This window comes from Xylocopa sonorina, chromosome 11 (genome assembly GCF_050948175.1).
Source record: "Xylocopa sonorina isolate GNS202 chromosome 11, iyXylSono1_principal, whole genome shotgun sequence".
Taxonomy (NCBI): domain Eukaryota; kingdom Metazoa; phylum Arthropoda; class Insecta; order Hymenoptera; family Apidae; genus Xylocopa; species Xylocopa sonorina.
The window spans coordinates 4964360-4984083 of record NC_135203.1 but is presented as its reverse complement, the minus strand read 5'-3'; the positions used below and the strand labels follow the sequence as shown (position 1 = coordinate 4984083).

General features: G+C 38.0%; 2 protein-coding genes and 3 non-coding genes across 5 annotated transcripts; all 5 read left to right on the top strand.

Annotated features, from left to right (window-relative positions):
* Positions 1 to 5879: 5879 nt before the first annotated feature.
* Trnag-ucc (transfer RNA glycine (anticodon UCC)) lies at positions 5880 to 5951 on the top strand. Its single transcript has one exon. It is a non-coding gene; the product is annotated as a tRNA-Gly (tRNA).
* Positions 5952 to 6042: 91 nt separating this feature from the next.
* On the top strand, positions 6043 to 6114 carry Trnag-ucc (transfer RNA glycine (anticodon UCC)). The gene has a single exon. It is a non-coding gene; the product is annotated as a tRNA-Gly (tRNA).
* A 98-nt stretch (positions 6115 to 6212) lies between these two features.
* On the top strand, positions 6213 to 6284 carry Trnag-ucc (transfer RNA glycine (anticodon UCC)). The gene has a single exon. It is a non-coding gene; the product is annotated as a tRNA-Gly (tRNA).
* Positions 6285 to 6735: 451 nt separating this feature from the next.
* Positions 6736 to 13097, top strand: LOC143428890 (uncharacterized). Its single transcript, XM_076904150.1, has 12 exons — positions 6736 to 6948; positions 7506 to 7753; positions 7878 to 8052; positions 8368 to 8505; positions 8585 to 8899; positions 8988 to 9223; positions 9493 to 9622; positions 9720 to 10802; positions 10876 to 10928; positions 11010 to 11892; positions 11976 to 12380; positions 12456 to 13097. Exons 2-12 carry the CDS (start codon positions 7566 to 7568, stop codon positions 12975 to 12977), a joined length of 4128 nt encoding a protein of 1375 aa, XP_076760265.1. The 5' UTR covers positions 6736 to 6948; positions 7506 to 7565; the 3' UTR covers positions 12978 to 13097.
* Positions 13098 to 15737: 2640 nt separating this feature from the next.
* On the top strand, positions 15738 to 18968 carry LOC143429046 (mitochondrial pyruvate carrier 2). The gene is made up of 4 exons (XM_076904422.1): positions 15738 to 15988; positions 16586 to 16626; positions 17480 to 17676; positions 18009 to 18968. Exons 1-4 carry the CDS (start codon positions 15904 to 15906, stop codon positions 18061 to 18063), a joined length of 378 nt encoding a protein of 125 aa, XP_076760537.1. The 5' UTR covers positions 15738 to 15903; the 3' UTR covers positions 18064 to 18968.
* Positions 18969 to 19724: the final 756 nt, after the last annotated feature.

The following is a 19724-nucleotide window of genomic DNA, read 5'->3' as shown; positions in this document are numbered from 1 at the left end:
TTGCTAGTCCCCCACGTGTGTGTCACCTGGTTACGTCGAGAAAAAAAAACCGATAGACACGCTCGTTGATAGACCACTTTTTTCCAACTCGATAAAGTTATCAACGTCCAAGGCGAACGTCTCTGTTCCATCCAGAGCTGGCTCATCTCCGTAGGTGTCCACTGACAAGTTTACGACAGACTGAACGAATTATAGGGATGCTCGAGGTAAAAACAGTTTAATGAGTTGGTTTAATGGTAGCATAACAGTTGTTGAAAAAGCGAGGATTGTCTTTAATTAATTGTATCCACAAGAAATTAAGACTAACTTCAACCAAACGAGAAATTTACGATTCAGCTTTTTGCCATCTATGGATTCCATGTTAACGGAACGCTTCCGTGTCGTCGCTTCAGAATTTCATCTCCAAGGGTTCTCGATATGAATATGCGGGTGATATTATTCGGTAACGGGAGACAATCGCCGAAAGTAGATGGTCGAAAATCGTTGGAAAGGAATCGAGGAGACTCCCCTTGGTGCCCGCGACGTGTCGACGAGGAGCGGCGTCCTCCGAGTTATTTCAATAAAGCAAATGGAATAGGCATCGCGGAGGTGGTATATCTTCCCATAGAATGGCAGAGAGCAGACCGATCGACCGAGGGGCGGAGAGTACGGCGAGTTATGATGGAGCCGTCAGTACATCGTGATCCACGCATCATCAACATTGACGACCTCCGTCCGCTTTTTGGCCCCGGCGAAAACCACCCCCTTCTCAGGGCCATTGCGCCAGTTTACGAGCCTGCGGGGATCTGTCTCTCTTTCCGCCATTCTCGTAGTGCTAGCTACTGGCGCGCCTCCGCGCCTCGACCGTTCCGCGTTCGTGCTCGTTCGACGGCCATCTCTCGGCTCCTCTCTCCTCGAGGACCTCGAATATCCACGACGCGACCCGTGACGTCACCCACGGCTAAATCACCCTTCACGCCTTGTTAGTTCGCGCCAACGTACCGTTTTACGGTCTCACCCTGAGCGGCCTGCGAATTGCCAATTGTTAATTAGCATTCTCGCGGAAGAAGGCCAACCAAGTAGGGGGGTGTCTAGTCGAGGATGTACACCGGGAAGATTTACGCGGTAGAGTTGCGAGCCGCGCGAGCGTACATCCGTCTTTACCCGGCTTATACCCGCCCTGTCGATACCGAAATACGCGTATCGAACACGTGGCGATCTACCGATGTGCAATTACACGGCAATAATTGGTAAGGCCGACGCGGACCGGCAGACGCGTTAAAAGGATCGTGGTCCGCCGTTACTATTACAGGAATGTAAAATTAGTAGTTTTCTAACGTCGGTAGAAGCGGGTAATAATAGTGCACCGGTTTACCGTTATCGTCGTTGCGCGAGGGCACGGTTTTACGGTGCCCGCTGATGCAGACATTGAGTACGTTTAAAAAGTGAAAGCATAAAGGAGCGAATAAGGAGTAACTCGTCGGTAAATTAATAATTCATCGACAATTAGAGCTCCGCAGGTGGTCGGCATAAAATGCAAGGCAGCATATGTTTGCCCCGGTGAATCATAGTGGAATTAGCATAACTAACGCGCCACGGGATCATTAGCATATTCGTGTCGATAGGCGTGCATAGGGATCTCGCATGTCAGCCGTTCGTCGTGCACTTCTGCCGGCGCCTTCGAACGATCATACCAGGAAACATCTTTTTCCTGCATTTACCGCGGCCACTTTGCATCTAATTTCCTGGTTAACCATCCCGTGTTCGCTCGTCAACATCGACGTGTCGCCATCGTGTTTTCACGCCATTAGTCTATCTTTTTCCCGTACGCGTCGAGACTGTAGAGCTCTGCTCGAAGTCGATATTTTCGAACGAAGAGATGACGCGCCAATTTTTAACCCACAGTATTTTCCAATCCGTAACTATGATTTTCTTCGACTAAGACGTAGCGTGTAATTGGTTACGAATCTTTGCCCCACCATCCGGAATTCGAACCAGTTTTACTTCGTTACCTCGATCCACTGAAACACGCACACGCCCGAATTACAACAACCCCCGTGAATGGCATCGAATCGAGGAATTCCCCGGGCCGTACCAATATTTTAGCCAAGCAGTAAATCGGCGTAGCCGACAGAATTTAATTAGCAAATTCTGAATATCGGCACGCGTTGCCCGTGCACCGTTCGTGTGTCGACGGTCGGGAGCCGAATCCCGCAGGGTATAGAGGCTCGAACGAACGAGCAATCGGGCTTCAATCGTTCTCTGGACGCCCTCGATTCCGTGGAACCGATAGCGGGACAGAACGAAACGCGAGCGGAATGACTGCTGCGAGCTACGGCCGTGAGAAACGCGATAGCGACCCCACGACGCGAACCACCATCCGAACGAGCTTGCATTTCGGTCGACGGGCACGCTGCCTGCAGAACTGCCTCTGTCCTCCGCACAGAGTGCATGCGTAATTAATGAAACCAATCAGGCCGCGTCCGTGCCCGTGGAAATTCGTTAAATTTAATTGGACGCGACTAATCGCCAGGGCAGCGAGCGCGTCGAAGGAGAGGGTGTCGCTAAACGCGTGAAACGTGCCAGGAACACGCGTGTTCCGCGAGGAGAACGCTACGAGCTCCGGGAGAACAAGTCAGTTAGACGGGAACGATGGACTTTTTTTCGACGCGATAGAGGTGGAAGAGGCTCCTCCAATTGGACGAAGAATTGAATTGCGCGCTGGATACGTGTAAGCTGTACGGAGTTACGGGCGCGTTTATTGCGCGTTAAAACGGGCACGGGATGAAATGGAAGAAATCCTTTAACGAGCGGTCAAGAAAATTCATTGTACCGTTGCGGCGCACGGAGTAGTGACAAGAGGTCAAGTCGGTTGGATGGAATTCGAGGATCGTTAAAAGCGGTTGCGAAGAGGTTGAAACCCGTGTCACGGTGGATACGACCGTTGGTAAACGAAGTAACCAGGAAACGTAAGACGTTTCCACGGTGGGAAACATTTTCGCGATTAGCCTCGTCGAAGGCTCGCTCGAAATTGGAAAAGCCGAGGAGTAAATGGGCGCTTTTCTGCTTTTAATGGATAAACATGGAACGCGAATAAAACTGCGTTTCGCGTGATACTTCGGCGCAGGCTATTAATTAATCGTGAATTTACGAGTGCAAACGTTGATCCCATTAAATTAAATTGGCATCGCGGCGATGGTACTAATCCGAGCGTGGAATATCCGCGCGTTAGGACTATAATGCGATCCGCGTTATAAATGCGCGGGCATCGCGATCAACGGCGCGCGGATGATCGTAAATTTTTGAATTAATGCCGCATTAAGGACGCGCGTTGCATCGATCGAGAACCTGGTTACGGGACTGAGCTCGTATACACGCGTGTATCGACATTAATCTGGCTCTCGAATAACAACGTTTCACGGTTCGATCGTGCCTCGCGGGGACGACCGTTTTCCGAGAGTCGACACCGGGCAGAGTCGTTCGGAATTCAGTCGACACTGAAATATCGCGTTCCCAACTAAATCTGGCCGAATCTAATTTTACGGGACCCATGTGCATTAGCGGATTAATGCACTCTATTCCTGCTGGACCAAGTGATGAGGTGTATTTGCATGGCATTATACTTGCGCTCCTTCCCTACCCCCACTTCGATCCCTTATACGGGGCCTCTTCAATCCAATCTCTAATTATACGTGTAACACCCGCTATGAGTCCTCTTGCGCAGGTGATAATCATATTACCATCCTATCAACGTTATTGCCATTCCTGGTCGCATACCACGATCACACTATTTGAAGTGCTTAGACTAGTGGCGATCGATCAACCCCTAAGAGGTTCGAATTTACCCTCTCACAATCGGTCTGGTCTTTGAAGAGGATCCGTGGTGCGAGTAGAAGAGGTGAAACGGGGTTGAGGGCTTGAGAGATTCGGTGAACGGAGGATCAGACAATAGCCGAGCATCTCTCGCCACCGAATATCCTATTAACTCGAACGATATTTATTCCAATTTTCCTGGTCCCCCTATCGATCCCAATTCTTTCCTTTACCAACCAGATTCGAACGCGAGTTCCTTTCCCGCCGGCGGGCAAACAAAACGTAAATAAATAACGACAGGAAGGGGGCAACGAACTCGCGTTTGGCAAAGTTTCGGCTGCGAAACTTTTGCGAAACTGGTGCGCGAAGCTATCGCGGCCGAACCGGAAAGGAACGAACGAATGTTAGATACGCCGTATAACTTCTGAGTAATCTCGCGTTGTCGGGGCGGGTTATAAATTTCCGGGCGAAAAACGAAGAACGGAGGTATCTCTGTGTACCGGCTCGCCGTGGAAGCACCGTCGTTTGATCGTCAGCAGTTAGATCGAGCCGATGGAAAGCAAATAATCGACCGGCGGGGTAGTCTTTCCGGTGAAACGGTGTACCGTGTTTGCCCCTTCGCGCAGGCAACCGACTCGCCGTCCGAGTATACACGATCCCGTACACGCGATATGCAAATTCCCAGATAAACGCACCGCTCGTCCCCGTAAATCACACAACCCGCAGATGCTTTTTCTAATGAGATCATTCCATAATTAAAGAACAGGTAAACACCAGAATATGCAAATATCCAGGTAAATTTATCACAACGATCGTGCAGGGAATAATAACGATCAAGTTTAACTTATGTAGGCATCCGTGTGACCCACCTCTGTCATTTAATTTGCCACAGGTGATGAGATATATTTTCGTGACATTCTAATCTCTTCCTGCACGTTCTCTCGTGATTACATGTTCCATGAATTATGCCTCCCTTATTCCGATGCACCTTGCCGCTGCCCCTCTCTTTAATTAAAATACGCGCCCGCTTTCAAAACTATCGATCTTCTCGCGGTTCCCGACATTTCGAGCGACATCTTCGAGCTACCGGATTGTTCGTTGCTCCGAATCCGCGACAAATTAATCAGGCAAGTAACCAATGCACCGCTAATGCAGACTGAGCGCCAAATGCTGTTTCTAACGTAATCGAATTTGCAGCTTGTGTCGTACGCGCCGGGACCCACTCTCTCCACCTATACGCGTCACGTTGAATAGCCTGACTATACTAATCGAGTAATTCATTTTCGCAATCTCGTATCGCGGGACAATATCGACACCAGTTACCGCGGCGGCCAGAATTATTCAAGAATGATTTAATCTTCCAACGACTGGCTCGCCATCGGGTCCAGCTTGATATTTCGCTGGTTATTTCGTGTTGCTCGTGAATGCACCGGCACCGATATTGACGAACACGTAGACAGAGCTGAAAATATCGCTGGTATTCGCCGGGAGTACATTTTCATAATCCGAATAGTTTAATCGTGAGCAGAACGGAACGCGAAACTTTCTCCCCATTGTGCGCGTCAACATTTAACGACACGATGTTTCGTCGCGAAATTTTTACGCGAGGCGTACACACGAAGGCTTTCACTTCAATGCCGTTGTATACATAGATGATATTAATTTTACGGAATTAAGCAATAGCGCGCGATTGAAAGAGATTCCGTGCTGTAACGACAGGTTTCAAACTTTTTTCATTTTTAGGGATCAACCACGGGTTGTTCCGAACATTTATGATCAAATGCATCGCTCTGAGTGGATAATACTGTTTAATTTACGGATGCTTGTTGAACAATGCTTCATGCGTGCTCATTAAGCGTCAGTATTTGATTCATCGTGCACCATAATCAAATATTGGTCGTTCTCTTTAATTTGAGCAAACAAAATTCGATATAAAATTCTGTAATATATGTTATAGATAAAATACAAAGCTCTGAGCGTGATTCTTGTTTTATTTCAGTTAGAAGATTCGAAATTTTTCTGTGTAAATAGTTTTATGTTAAAATCGCAAACCCACATTCGCTTATGCGGAGTAAATTCATATAGCTGCGATGGTGGTGTAATGGTCAGCATAGTTGCCTTCCAAGCAGTTGATCCGGGTTCGATTCCCGGCCATCGCAGTGGATTTACTTTTGCATCAAGGAAACTATTTTACTGCGAACATTCTATTTGTACAGCACTTTTTTTCTCTAATTAAGATGAATTTCATCTGCGATGGTGGTGTAATGGTCAGCATAGTTGCCTTCCAAGCAGTTGATCCGGGTTCGATTCCCGGCCATCGCAGGGGATTTCTTTTTGTTCTTTTTAAGGAAATTGCATTTTTATCTCTTGTAATTGGCAAGACACCTATTATCATGCCTTGAAAACTTAATAACCAAGCTGCGATGGTGGTGTAATGGTCAGCATAGTTGCCTTCCAAGCAGTTGATCCGGGTTCGATTCCCGGCCATCGCAGTGAATTTATTTTTTTCTCTTTTCTTTAAATTATTATTTTTTCAACTAAAAATATTATACATCTATTGTGTACCAAATTTTTATTGTAATTGGCAACAAAATGAACGAGTAAAGAGATAGGAAAAGGAAACCTGAGAATCTAATGATCATTCACTGTAATAATGGCCAATAGATTGTCAAATAAATATGTATTAATTAATTAAATTAAGTTGATAACAGAGCACAAACATTAATAGAATAACAATAGAAATTAGTTGAATTATTTATCGATGACTAAGATTAGATATCTGGAGAGACGTCATTTTGACGGCACTTTGTCAACAATTAGTACGATAAAAGAACTGTTTTTATAATTCACGTGATTTAATTATTTATGATTAATCATTGTAAAGAATTTTCATAAATACCCGCCGTATTCAGGAGGGATGTACTTGGTATGAAAGATAACGAATTGTATGCCATCTATATTTGAAATACGTATTACCTGGAAGGGATACTTCTTCGTGTATCACTAGTCTGTGACGATAGTGTCAGTTGCTCTTTGGTGGTGATATGGTAGTGAGGTGCTGTTATATCGAATGGTAAAAGAATTATCTTCATTGTAAGACAAAGGCCGCATAAAACACAGAAATACTACGTATTTCCAGGAGGCGGTTTTAGAAAGGTAACAATTTTACAGTACGCTGTTCATAAAATCTGAAACGACCACGAGGCTTACGTTTCAATTCCTTTTGGGAGTCATTGACCGCTGTGCTCTCATATTTTCTTAACTCGATGCCAAAAATATTATTAATCATACATTAAACAAGTCATAATTACCGTCTCAACATATTCCAATAAATGACAATCACAACAAAGAAATTTCTAAGAAGAAGTAAAATGTATATGTACTTGTCTCATTATCTTATATTGTTATTTATGTATTTCCTTAGATAGTGAGTAGATTACTCACCTAGGCAATATTTTATCTGAGTAAAGGATAATGCACCATGTATAAAAAAAATATTTTAAATGCAATTTATTTCATACCTTTGCTGTGGTTTTTATTCGTATTGTTCAAAGTACAAATTTGATAAATGAAATAATTAAAATTTTGTATGTCAAGGTTCATTTGGCTGGAGAGCCTTGAAAATACTGTATTCAGACTTAAGGAATGTTACTTTATCTAGTTATCTGAGAATCTACAAGTTAGATTAGGAGTCTTTTCATTCATTTTTATAGATAACTTTGTTACAAACTTAGCACAAATAATACAATAAAATATACATAGACATTGTACAGATGGATAAATTACATCAATATATTCTTAAAATGCTGCGAGAGAGGATAGTGGCCGATATGGATGTACATAATAGTATTATAAAGCCGCTACAATCACAACATATATTAACAGATATTCATATAGGAAAAATTAAAAGTGGTGCTTCTAAAAAAGAAAAAGCTGAAATCCTATTGGATATACTACCAAGGTAGCAATCATACATGAAATTAATTAATATTTGAACTTTTATAAAGAAGTATTATTAGAAAAAAAAACTGTAACCATTGGTATTTATATGCTATTTGCAAAATTGCTGCTCTGAATTTTTTTAGCTGCGGCCCAAGTGCATTTAATATTTTTCGTGAAGCTTTAAGACATCATTATGAATGGTTAAGCAGAGAAATGGATTATTTCGAGGAGAATGGGAAATTTGTTAGCGAACAAAAATATGTAGGCACACCAACGCTTCCCCCAATTTTACCATTAACCGTTGAAAGAAAACAAAAGGTATATACCATATGTGTCATTAAAATGTTGAAAAATAACAGGCATATCAGCTACTATAATTCAATTGATGTATCATCATAGTTTTATATTTTTATACTATATTTAATAATTATGTTCCTATATTTTAATTTTCTATAAGATACATAAAGACTGTTCTGAGTCTAGCTAATTGTGAAATTTGTTATCTTATATGTATATGCTTATGGAAATCTGTCATGTAAGTTTAAAATGTAAAATTGTTCAATATTTGGTCACTATTCTATTTAATTAAGCATAATTCTTACATAAAATCAGGCCAGTGATTTTTGATTATAGATGAAACAGTTGAAAGATGATTTGAAACAATTACAATCCAATGGGTATATCGTGCTCCTTGGTATGAAGGGCTTTGGTAAATCAAGCTTAACAGCTAGTACATTAAGAGACACAGAATTCGTAGAAAATGTATTTCACGTAAGTCTATGGTCTATATTGAAAGATCACAAGTAAATTTTTAGTCTATAATTTAAACAATTTATTATTTTTTCCTCAGAATGAAGTTTATTGGATCAAATTTAGATATAAATATCCAGTCGATGATGAAATATTAATTCAACTGAATAGACTTTATCATCTTGTTAAAAATATAGAAATAGTGCCAAACTCATTAGATTCAGGACCTTTAAAAGAATCACTAATCTATTTCTTACATGATCATTTTTGTAAAGAAAAGCATTGCGATGCTCTATTAATCTTGGATGATGTCTGTGATAGCAAAATAATAGAAGCATTTGATTTTCAATGCAAAACATTGGTAACTACAGATGATCTTAAACTTGTATGGGATAAAAGACCTTCTGTCATTGAGGTAGATTACTTTTCAATCTTCTTTTCTGCAATAACAATATATGTCTAATGAATATATAATAAAAAAATATTTCTGTTTACATACACAGTTGAAAGATGGATTTACCGAAGCAGAAACTTTAGGTCTTTTTGCTAAAGTGTTAGAAACAGAAGTAGAAAATCTACCTTCGGAAGCAAAACAAATTCATGATGAATGTAAAGGAATGCCTTTATTAATAGCAATGTTTGCTGCTCAATTTGGGGAATTTAAACATGATATGAAACTGCGTTCAGATAGGTGGAAGTACTACTTAAATTCATTGAGAAACAGGGATGAAGGAAATGGGTATATATTATATACCAACCATATAAGTACATATTGTCACCTTAATAGTACATTGGGTAACTCAAAAAGCTAGGACTTTTGGAGGAAAGTATATTAGAAGTTAAATTTTCCTTGCGATTATGGTATGCTGAAATAAAAAAAAAAGACAAATAAGGCTAAACTTATTGCAGATTTGAGATATCTACTTGCATTATTAAAAGGTGTTTATACAATATGTATTTGATTAAATTTTTGTGATAATTTCAAATAGTGTTTTACTTATTTTTCAGTGTATATAAACAATTTTTAAAAAAACAAGAAGCAATTTTTGATATGTGTATACAACAATTACCTACTGAAATGAGAAAACGTTATGAAGAATTAGTCATTTTTAGAGAAGATGTTAACATAACACCACAGGTAAAGTGTTGTTATTCTCATATAATATTTATGAAGTATTTTATATTATTATAAAATACTCAACTTATATCTTATAATATTTCAACTGATTTTATAGACATTGGAAATTCTATGGGAAAGAAGCGAATATGAAGTTGAAGAAATAATGCTTGATTTATGTCATAAATCACTTGCAGCGAGACAGTGGAATGACGAATTAGGTAGCTACATCTACGGTGTTCATGATTTATTGCTTTGTCACCTCCGAAAGAAATGTGACAAAAATGATTTAATAAAAATGCATAAATCATTGATTGAAAAGTATCGTAAACATTGCAAGGATGATTTCTCAAAACTACCAGCTGATAATTATAGTTATTCATATATTGGATATCATTTGGAGCAAGCAGAATTATATGACAAATTTGCAGACATATATTTGGACTTTGATTTTATTCAAGCAGCAATAATTCACAGTGGCTTGAATAATTTGTTAATCGACTTGAATAACTATAGAACATACATTACGAACTGTATAGAAGAATATGAAATGCGTTTTGATGATCTAACAAAGTTCTTGAGAGAACAATCATGCATTATAGCAGAACATAGACGTAAGCAGTGTTTGGATATAATACAGATTGCCATGAGTCATCCTGATCAAGGATACATTAAAAATACTGCCATTGAACTTGCCAGAGAAAGATCCTATCTTTTATATTTGTTTCATAATAAGAAATTAGGACAAATGGATATACCTTTTAGTGAAGAAATGTCCACAGAAGTATCCACATCATGTTTTACGTGTGATCCAAATATAATTTTATTTGGGAATAGGACCGGTGAAATATACTTATGGGACAGCTTTTACAAACGACAAAAGCTTTTCAGTGGACATGATCGAAATAGTTGCATAAAAAAAATTATTATATCTAGCGAAGGTGATTGTTTCTTGTCACTAGATGATCATGGCACAGTGAAACTTTTTAGACTTTCTAACGATGAGAATTATGAGCAAAGTAATATTGCTGTATTAAGTCCAAAGCAAAAGCAAATATTTTGGAAAGGAATTTTTACAAATAAAGTGCATCACGACGATAGCTCAGTAGTTTTTTTTGTTCCTAGTGAAATAATACTAGATATGACATTTGCACATGATAACAGTCGTATTGCAGCTTGCACAGATAAGGGGACTATAATGGTATGTTTATATAAATTTGAACACAAGCTTGTCAATGTGTTCCAATTAAACAATGTGTGTCTTTATTTTGTAGGTTTGGGATCGTTTTGGAAATGTATTGTCAAATAAGAACCATAATCCACAGAGGTCAGTTTTAACGCATACACACAAATTTAATATTTTATTCATTAGTATTGGAAGAAAATAAAATTTTAATCATTTTTTCAGTAATAGTTATCTGAAACATATAACATTCACAAGGGAAAGTACATTACTTCATGTAATGGATGAAATACACGGTGTTCTGATATCATATTGTAGATGCGACAACGAATATAAATACTTAACACAGTACAATCCAAACTTAGAAAACAGAAAAATTATCTTTTTCCGCAGTGTGCCAAAGCAAAATAATTCTTTATTTATTGTTACCGAAAAGAAAGCTGTATATGTAAAATGGTTTCCATCAAGCAATAATGATATGCATAGTTATAGTAAGCAAATAAGAGCAACTGCTGAAAATGGAAGAACCGTTTATGTTTGCGCCAGCTTGACTAATGACGGTCAATACATAGTTTTGGCCGATTCCAGCGGTTTCATAAACATATGGGATGCAGACGTTGGACATCAACCACTAGCTACTTATAAAAGTCGTGTCTCCTCTTTGGATACATATTGGTTAGAAGAACAGGGATACCACATCATATGTGGTAGCGAGAACCGATTGCTTCATAACTGGAAATTTCCGGTAGAAGGAAGTTACCCGTCAACAAAAAAACGCTTATTTGACGCAAAAGTGCAAAGATTGAATGTACCAGATACTATAGTTACAGAAACGTTTTCGAATACTATTATCACATTATCTAGTGATGATATAATAGCGGAAACCGAACCGATTAATGGAAAAATAAATAATTTAATTCTTCACGAAGAGAAAATAATTTATGTTACCGATGAAGGCCTTGTGAATATATTTGATATACGGAGTAAAATGAACATACGTGTATTAAAATTGTTGTCTAATGTGGAGTTGATCAAAATTTTAGATGTAAAATCGGACGAAAGCAGCAGTGACATACTTGTCTGTAGAGGAAAAGATGACAACTTAAGAGTACAGTAGAAAATTGTTATCATATTAGACGTATGAAAAGTTACTAACGTTACTTAAATGGTTACATGTGTTGTGTTTTACAGGTATGGAAAAACGCGAAAGTAGCGTATTTAGTTGAGAATACCGGATACGTTATTTCAATTCATAAGATTGATCAAGAATGTGTAATAACGGTAACGCGAAACGGTGTGGTAACACTTTGGAATATCTATGATACAAATTGGTCACGAATAAATAGAGTAGCCGTCGGAGGCTCAGATGTAGTTACCAACTTTAGTTGCTTGAGTTATCAGAAAAATTTCCTAGCTGTGTTAAATGAAGATAGCGATGTGGTTCTGTATAAACTACAAAATGATACAGCAACACAACCACCGTGTACCAACATAATAGAATACTTTAGAAGAAGATATAGTTATAAGCTAACGTGTTGTGAAATCTCAGAGAATGAAAAATATTTAGCTGTAGGTTTAGAAAATGGGGATATTTTTGTAAGTTTTTATCGCATACTATCCTAAACTGTAAAAATAGTATACCGTTTGAATATTACAATGTTTCACTTTCAGGTGATCGATATAACAATCCCGGAGCAAATTCTTACATTGTGCTATCATACTAGTTCCATTACTCAAATAAATTGGGCTCCGTCAATAATTGACGTTCCAATTTTACTCTCTGTAAGTTCTGACGAACTAGTTTGGTGGAATATTGCTCTACCTGTGTACAACCCTCAGAACAAACCAAAAATAAAATTGCGACTCGGATCGAAGCACTGGTTTAACAATCCTCTTGCTGGTGAAAAAATTAATGTCTATCCGCAAATATCTACTAGTCAAAGCGTAGACTCGGGTATATATGATTTCCGCCAAATAGACGAAGGTAATAGCGTCGAGAAAGACACGCATAACTTAACTAAATTTTGGAGATCCAAAGTAGGTAAGGATCCTACGCGCCCAGCGTTGTTAGCTGTTGTCGAATTACCATCAAACTTCTTTGGCAAAGTATGCATATCTACCGATTTCACAAAATTTGTTACAGTTGATATATATGGGTCTGTTAGTACTTTCACATTATGTGGGTACAGCTAATGAAAACTATTTTATAATTAAGTATTCCTATAATTCAGTTTGAAAGTTTTATATCGCGCACATGCAATAATCAGAAATATTTTGTGGAATATATGATCTCAGTTATACAAATTTTATTTACAAGCATCCAATGTGGTTTGATGGTGAATTTTTTGACTAGAGAATATGCCTAATCGGTGATTATAATTAAGATTATAATATCAATTAATTTTGATGCAATTTAATTTAATAATGCTCAAGATTGCATGTGGAAACACATAAATTTCTCAATATTTTAACACGACTTGCATTTACTTGCATTTACTGCGAAATTATGAAGATCTCATATTTTTACATCCACACGAACAAAACTACGGTTTTCATTTTGTTTTTAACTACCATTTTTATAGTATTATACATATATTTTATAGATTTTGAAAATACCCACATATTTGGAAGCATTTGTGTATTTGATAGCTACTTTCATTCGTAATTCGAATAATTAAGCGCACTTCTAAATTTTATACTACTTAGTCTCCAGGCAAATGATTTTTTAAACATATTTTAGATAATTTATCGTAACTCTACACGATGCTCTCGAGTATACACACGCTCGCGGGTATATATTTTATGTATGATTATAATTATGCATATGCAACTTTATATGCAATATAAAGTATATTTTATTACGTATACATCATTTTTGTAAATATCAGTAATTTTATTAAATTACAAAAATTGAGAAAAAAATTATTTTATAATTTTGAGAATGCATTGAAAAAATATTTGCAATATATTTAAAGAAAAAAAATTAAATCAATTAATAGTACTTAGGTAAAGTAGTAAATTTTGAGACCTATTCAAATTTAGCGTTAAAACATCGCCATATAAATTGTTGATGTTTTATTAATTATGGAAAGTTCCATACCTTTGACTTTTCGTCCGTTTATCGAACTATATAAAGTCAATACTAGTTTTTAGTGTTACTTTATACTACCAATGTGCCTTAAATGTATGATATACATATTTAAGAAGTCAAGATTTGTTCATAAATTGAATTTAATTTATAACGAATTGTATATTTCAATTATTCGTTCAGCAATTAATTTGCGATATAGTATTATGATTTTCGTGAGAAGTTTAAGGAGGTCCATCGAGAGCTTATCGCTCCAGATGACTTACGAAAATCAAAGTACAGTAAGCTACGCATTTACTTTATATATAGAGTATAAAAACGAACAAAATTCTTTAAATCAATATCTATAATTATATTTAATTCGTTTATTATATACCATATTTCAGTGCGCCAATTTGTTCATTTTTGGCGAATTTATTTAATCGTATAATTATTTAAACATTATTGAATGTTCCAATGAGATGAATAGTTGAGAATACAACAAGCTGAACAATAATATATAATAGAAAATTTGTCGATGTTTCCGAGTACAACTAATTTAGACAAATTAACTAAAACATATATACATATATATATATATTGAATAGACTGCATATATTTTGACATATATTTCGTGTATGCAATGAAAATATTTAGACACGTATACGCCAAAATATGTATCAAACTTTGTGATATAAGAATACACGCGATCGATGTATTCGTGTTAATTGTGGTGCAATTGATGGGAGGTGCGAATGATACTGTTGCTCACGAATGGCTCGATCTTACTGTTTGATCAGTCGAAAACGAAGTTTACATTCTCTTTATCTTTCTCTCTCGTCGAATACCGTTTTTTTTTTCTAGCATTTATTGTATTTGCGTTTTTTTTTAACATTTTACTCAACGTTCTACGAAAATATTGTATACATTTAAATGTAAATAAACCTCTGCAAACACGCACACTTTCACGCATTATTTCCGTGAGATCAACGGACTTGTAATCGCATTCGCGTACTGTTTGCACTGTTATGATGTTAACAGCTACACGTGGTTAGCGTATTAATAGTATGGAATGACCATGCAACGTACGACTTGGCACTTGACGAAGTGGTCAATTTTATACTCTAGGCCAATGTCGATTACTATATTGGTATGTCGATTATATATTAAGATATGTGTATCGATAGTACATTATCGGTAAAGTTAAGGATTTAATTTCATGATCGTACGTCGGAACATTCCCTTATCGGCAATATGTTGGTGCAATAGTTTGGCACTCGCCAGACATTCGAAATACGCGTGAGAGTTCATCTTCTGAATAAATTACGATCGCGTGATTACGAATCCATATTCATTGGTATTTCGTTGAATCCTAGTAATTGCATACCATTTAAAAGACAGACAAGCGCAATTGAGATTTATCAATCACGATCTTATCTGTAGATAGATTGAGTAGAGCAGCGCGATAACTTCATTAAGATCCGTACACGTAATTATCTGAGAAATTTAAACGATTTATAAATTCCATTACCCTCTATACTATTTCGCGTAGAAGAGTTATTACGAATAATAAATATTTATTTACACAGTAATTTATATAGTTATATTATTTTCGAGTATCGATAGCGAACGATACCCGTAGAAGGGTATTTCCACGTGCCAATAAACGCACGTTAGTTACTACATTGCTATTATCCGTCGGCATTAATCGATCGGGGAGCACGTGTGGTTAACGAGGTCCTAAATAATCTACGATTGTGTGGGAATATTATAAGGACGCACACATGCCCGTAGATATCGTACGTAGACGTAACAGAGCACGTTAGGTTCCGGAAATGTACGCGGGGAAAGGGGTAAGTGCGGACTACTCGTACCGCCAGCACGGTTACCAATCGTTGCACTTGGCGATATTCAGTCTCGGTGTGCGGATCGCGTCGACCGCTTGTCATCTCCACGTTCTGCCCGGTCAGTGGCAGATATCCGCACAATTCGCTCGTCGATACTTATTCTCCTTCCCGAGGATCGTGGGCGTGTGGACGCGTGACAAAAACAATGTCGGTCGTTTACAAAAACACGATGACCAAGATTGGCAAGTTCGTGCCTGAGAAGTTTCAGCCGCTGTGGAATCATCCAGCTGGTTAGTAGAGCTACGATCGTTTAAATTTCTGAATTAGACGACGACGCACGTGCGTGCGTCATACACGCTCGTGTCATCGTGCAGCATGTGTTCAACCGGACGGGCAAAAAGTATACGCCGTCGTTTCTCCCTTTTCTCTCGGTCTTTTCCGCTGCACTGCTTAGAAACCCGGGTGGACTTGACCGTCGTTAACTCGTGTGCACATGTAAATCAATGTCATTCCGCGACACGCTGCCCTACATTGCAATGCGCCACTATTTTTTATGCCTCCTTCTGCTCTGCTTCTCTTGGAACTATCGCTCCAAGACCAAGAACTATCGGGCTCGAAGGTTTCACGCTAGAGCGTATTCTGGATTTACTTTTTATAAGCAAAATTTGCTCGATTTAGTCTGAACACGGTTGAGCAACATGCGTGCATTATGAAACAAAGTTTCTTATCTTCGCGTGAATTTGAAAGCATGGCATAATCGTTATCGTTGTACCATGAATCCTACGCTTTTCGTATCGTTTCGTTGTTAGACTATTTGTACATACATTACACCGCAATTATTCAAAGTGACACGTAACAGCAGTATCGACCTATTTTCCGCTTTTCAGGTCCGCAGACAATATTCTTCTGGGCACCTGCATTCAAATGGGTCAGTAATATCATTGAAATTTTCACGTCTCGCTGATTGATAATCGTTCGAAATCAAGCAACGGAGGAAGGAAATCATTGATCGCACGTAAAGACTCTCGGTTGTTGGATACGCATAATCCAGTTAACACGAGTTAAATCGATTTTAACGCAAGCTGATTAAATGCACGGTCTTTATATTTCTGGCTGCAGTAAACCGTACAGAAATATTTCTCGTCTAACTACGACGTTATATCCTCATGGACTCGATCCAAATCCCTTCGCTCGGACGATTGTTGCAAAAGACACGACTAATCTCATCGCCATGCGATATCTTCAGCATTCTCCAAGTCGCGATGTAAATGAGCAACTTTGTGACGCACCAACGTATGTCTAGCTTTTTTTCTCTTAGATGAAGACGAAAAAAGAAAGAAAAGAATACGCTGTTGCGACAAAAAGGCTCGCGTGTCCGCACCAAGTCCAAAAGTAACGGCTTCATACGGTTAGAGCGATGCACGAAATCGTTAGCGACACTATTTATATATTTTCCCGTGACAACAAGAAGCAACAAAAGGGAACTATATCGCGTGCGTTTCGTAACTCGGGTAATTCTAAATTCAGCGGATAAAAAATTGCCTCGGTCGAAAACACACGCGCGCGCATCTCTCGCAATAAATCGCGGTCGATCTAGCCGAATATAGGTCAACCTTTTAAAGTGAACTATCTGAATACGACCCGCATTGCTGACCCCTTCGTTATCCGCCTTTCTTGTGCCTGGAGGCTTGCTATTTTCCTCTCCGTTCCTAATACACATATATACCTCATCTTTAATGCATAGATTTCGTCAACATTAAAACGAATTTTCAAAATTACAGGGACTAGTGATAGCTGGTCTCGGCGATCTCCAGAGGCCAGCAAATCAACTCTCCATTAGCCAATCATCCGCTCTGGGCGTTACCGGATTGATCTGGACCAGGTATTCTTTGGCGATCACTCCGAAAAACTGGAGCCTGTTTAGCGTAAATCTCTTCGTAGCGCTAACGTCTTTGTACCAAGTTAGTCGGGCGATAATGTGAGTAAGACTTCTTACGGTGTTATGTAAAAGCTTTACAATTTTGTCCTCGCATCGTTCAAATAATATCACATGCAAATGACAAACAGCACCGATTGCAAATAGCAAATAACGCTGCTGGTGTGTCTGGTAACCGCAGAGAGTGTCATGTACAGAATCGGGACAAAAAACTGGAACAACCATTTAATTTTTGCTTAGTTATTGTTCATTCGATAGAATTATTTTATCACGTATAGAATCAATGCCTATCAAAAGTGATATTGTTTAAAGAAAGTCAATTGCAAGATACTGTTTTCTCCGTAGCGCGTATCTGATAAAACCTTTTCTTCTAGGTATCAACGCGAACAAGCGGCTCTAAGTGCAGCGACGGCAGCGAAAGAGAAATAGCAATTGCACTAAAATTATGTACATTCCTAGGGATGCAATGTATATATTTAGAATATTAGGCACACTTTAGTGACGTGCGTATTCATTACGCAGTTCCGTACAAAAGCAAAGCAAACACATGCTTAAGGGAATGACGCGTGTTTATAATCAACATTATTCACGAACTGTCAGTGTTTGTGGGGAAAATTTTATAATTTAATTGTAAATAATTCGGTTCAAGTAAATGTACGTTATACATGTAATAGGGATGCATCGGACGCAATTAATCACAGAGTAAACAATCATAAAATTTGAAAGATAAGTAATTACAAACCACGAATAGAAAGTACCAATAGGAAAAAAAAGTTCGAGCGTTCACTACTTAGAGAAGTGTTGAAATACTAATATTTGCAAAACTGGAAGAGCCAAATATAAAGAATATTTAAAATACCGCAAAAGTCGAGAACACAAACAGCATTAATGTCTGAATCTTTTAAGACAACACAAAATGTTCGCGTTAAGCTGTGATATCGAACGTAAGGTGCTGTTCGTATCCTTGTTCCACTAGCTATGCATAAATTCTAAAACCATAACTATAAGTACAAACGTACCAATATAACATATACAGCATGATTCCAAAGTGCAGTGCAACACTTAAAAGCGTACGAAATAAATTTAATTTAATTACCGTACCAATGAATATCACACCAAAACACGTAGTAAAATATTAGATTTAGGTAAATTTGTTCGCTTACAAATCTACCTCCAACTAATAATGTACAATGTACTTGTCTTAATGGTTAACAACACCGATGCTGAAATACTCGAGAAAGGTAGGATATGTACAAATTGTATACCGAGTTCGATAATGTTGTAACTGCCTTGTATAAATTTAATAAAGTAATATATTTTTCTAAAAAAGAAAACTGATTTCCGACACTTTCCACGTTCGATGCTACTTTAAAAAAAAAAAGAATTACATACGATATTATGTATCTGTATTTATTATCTTTAGTGGAATTGTTATATTTTTTAAACTATTTAATTGCATCGACAGATAGAAGAAATATTATACGTATTGTATTATATAAAACTTAAGTTTTTTGTAATTTCTTGTATATTTCAGTTTTTTTATTATAATTCATTGCATATTATAGTAATTTTATTGGATTTTCTTGTATATTCAGTAGTTCTAATACAATTTCTTGTATATTTCCCGCTTTAGAGGTAAGAGAGAGAAAGATATATATGAAAGCTATAAGAAAGAGTGAGACAGATGCTACCGACCTTACTCTGGAACCTCTGGTGCCATCTCTGCGAAAAGTGCTCAAACTGGTCGCACAGCGTTATCGACAGCGAAGTGAACTACTGAAAAACTAGCGCCATCTCTTGGAAAAGTGCTGAAACTAGTCGGGCATTAGTTACAGTTTTTCTCGCAGAGATGGCGCTAGTAGTTCTTCAGTAGTTCACTTCACTGTTGATAACACTGTGCGACAAGTTTGAGCACTTTTCGCAGAGATGGCGCGAGGGGTTCCAGAGCAGGGTCACTAACATCTGTCTCACTCTTTCTTATAGCTTTCTTATATATCTTTTTCTCTCTTACCTCTAAAGCGGGAGATATAATTTATCTTACTTCTTCTATTCAATGAGAATTAAGGAATTTCTTTATTTAATCAGCAGTA

What these genes read in the sequence shown, in the direction of transcription:
- LOC143429046 (XM_076904422.1), top strand. Translation starts at nt 15,904, where the DNA reads ATGTCGGTCGTTTACAAAAACACGATGACCAAGATTGGCAAGTTCGTG. An exon ending in GCTGTGGAATCATCCAGCTG is followed by an intron (nt 15,989 to 16,585) that starts GTTAGTAGAGCT and finishes TCCGCTTTTCAG; the next exon opens with GTCCGCAGACAATATTCTTC. An exon ending in CAAGTTAGTCGGGCGATAAT is followed by an intron (nt 17,677 to 18,008) that starts GTGAGTAAGACT and finishes CTTTTCTTCTAG; the next exon opens with GTATCAACGCGAACAAGCGG.
- LOC143428890 (XM_076904150.1), top strand. Translation starts at nt 7,566, where the DNA reads ATGGATAAATTACATCAATATATTCTTAAAATGCTGCGAGAGAGGATA. An exon ending in CCGTTGAAAGAAAACAAAAG is followed by an intron (nt 8,053 to 8,367) that starts GTATATACCATA and finishes TTTTGATTATAG; the next exon opens with ATGAAACAGTTGAAAGATGA. An exon ending in AAGAACCATAATCCACAGAG is followed by an intron (nt 10,929 to 11,009) that starts GTCAGTTTTAAC and finishes TCATTTTTTCAG; the next exon opens with TAATAGTTATCTGAAACATA.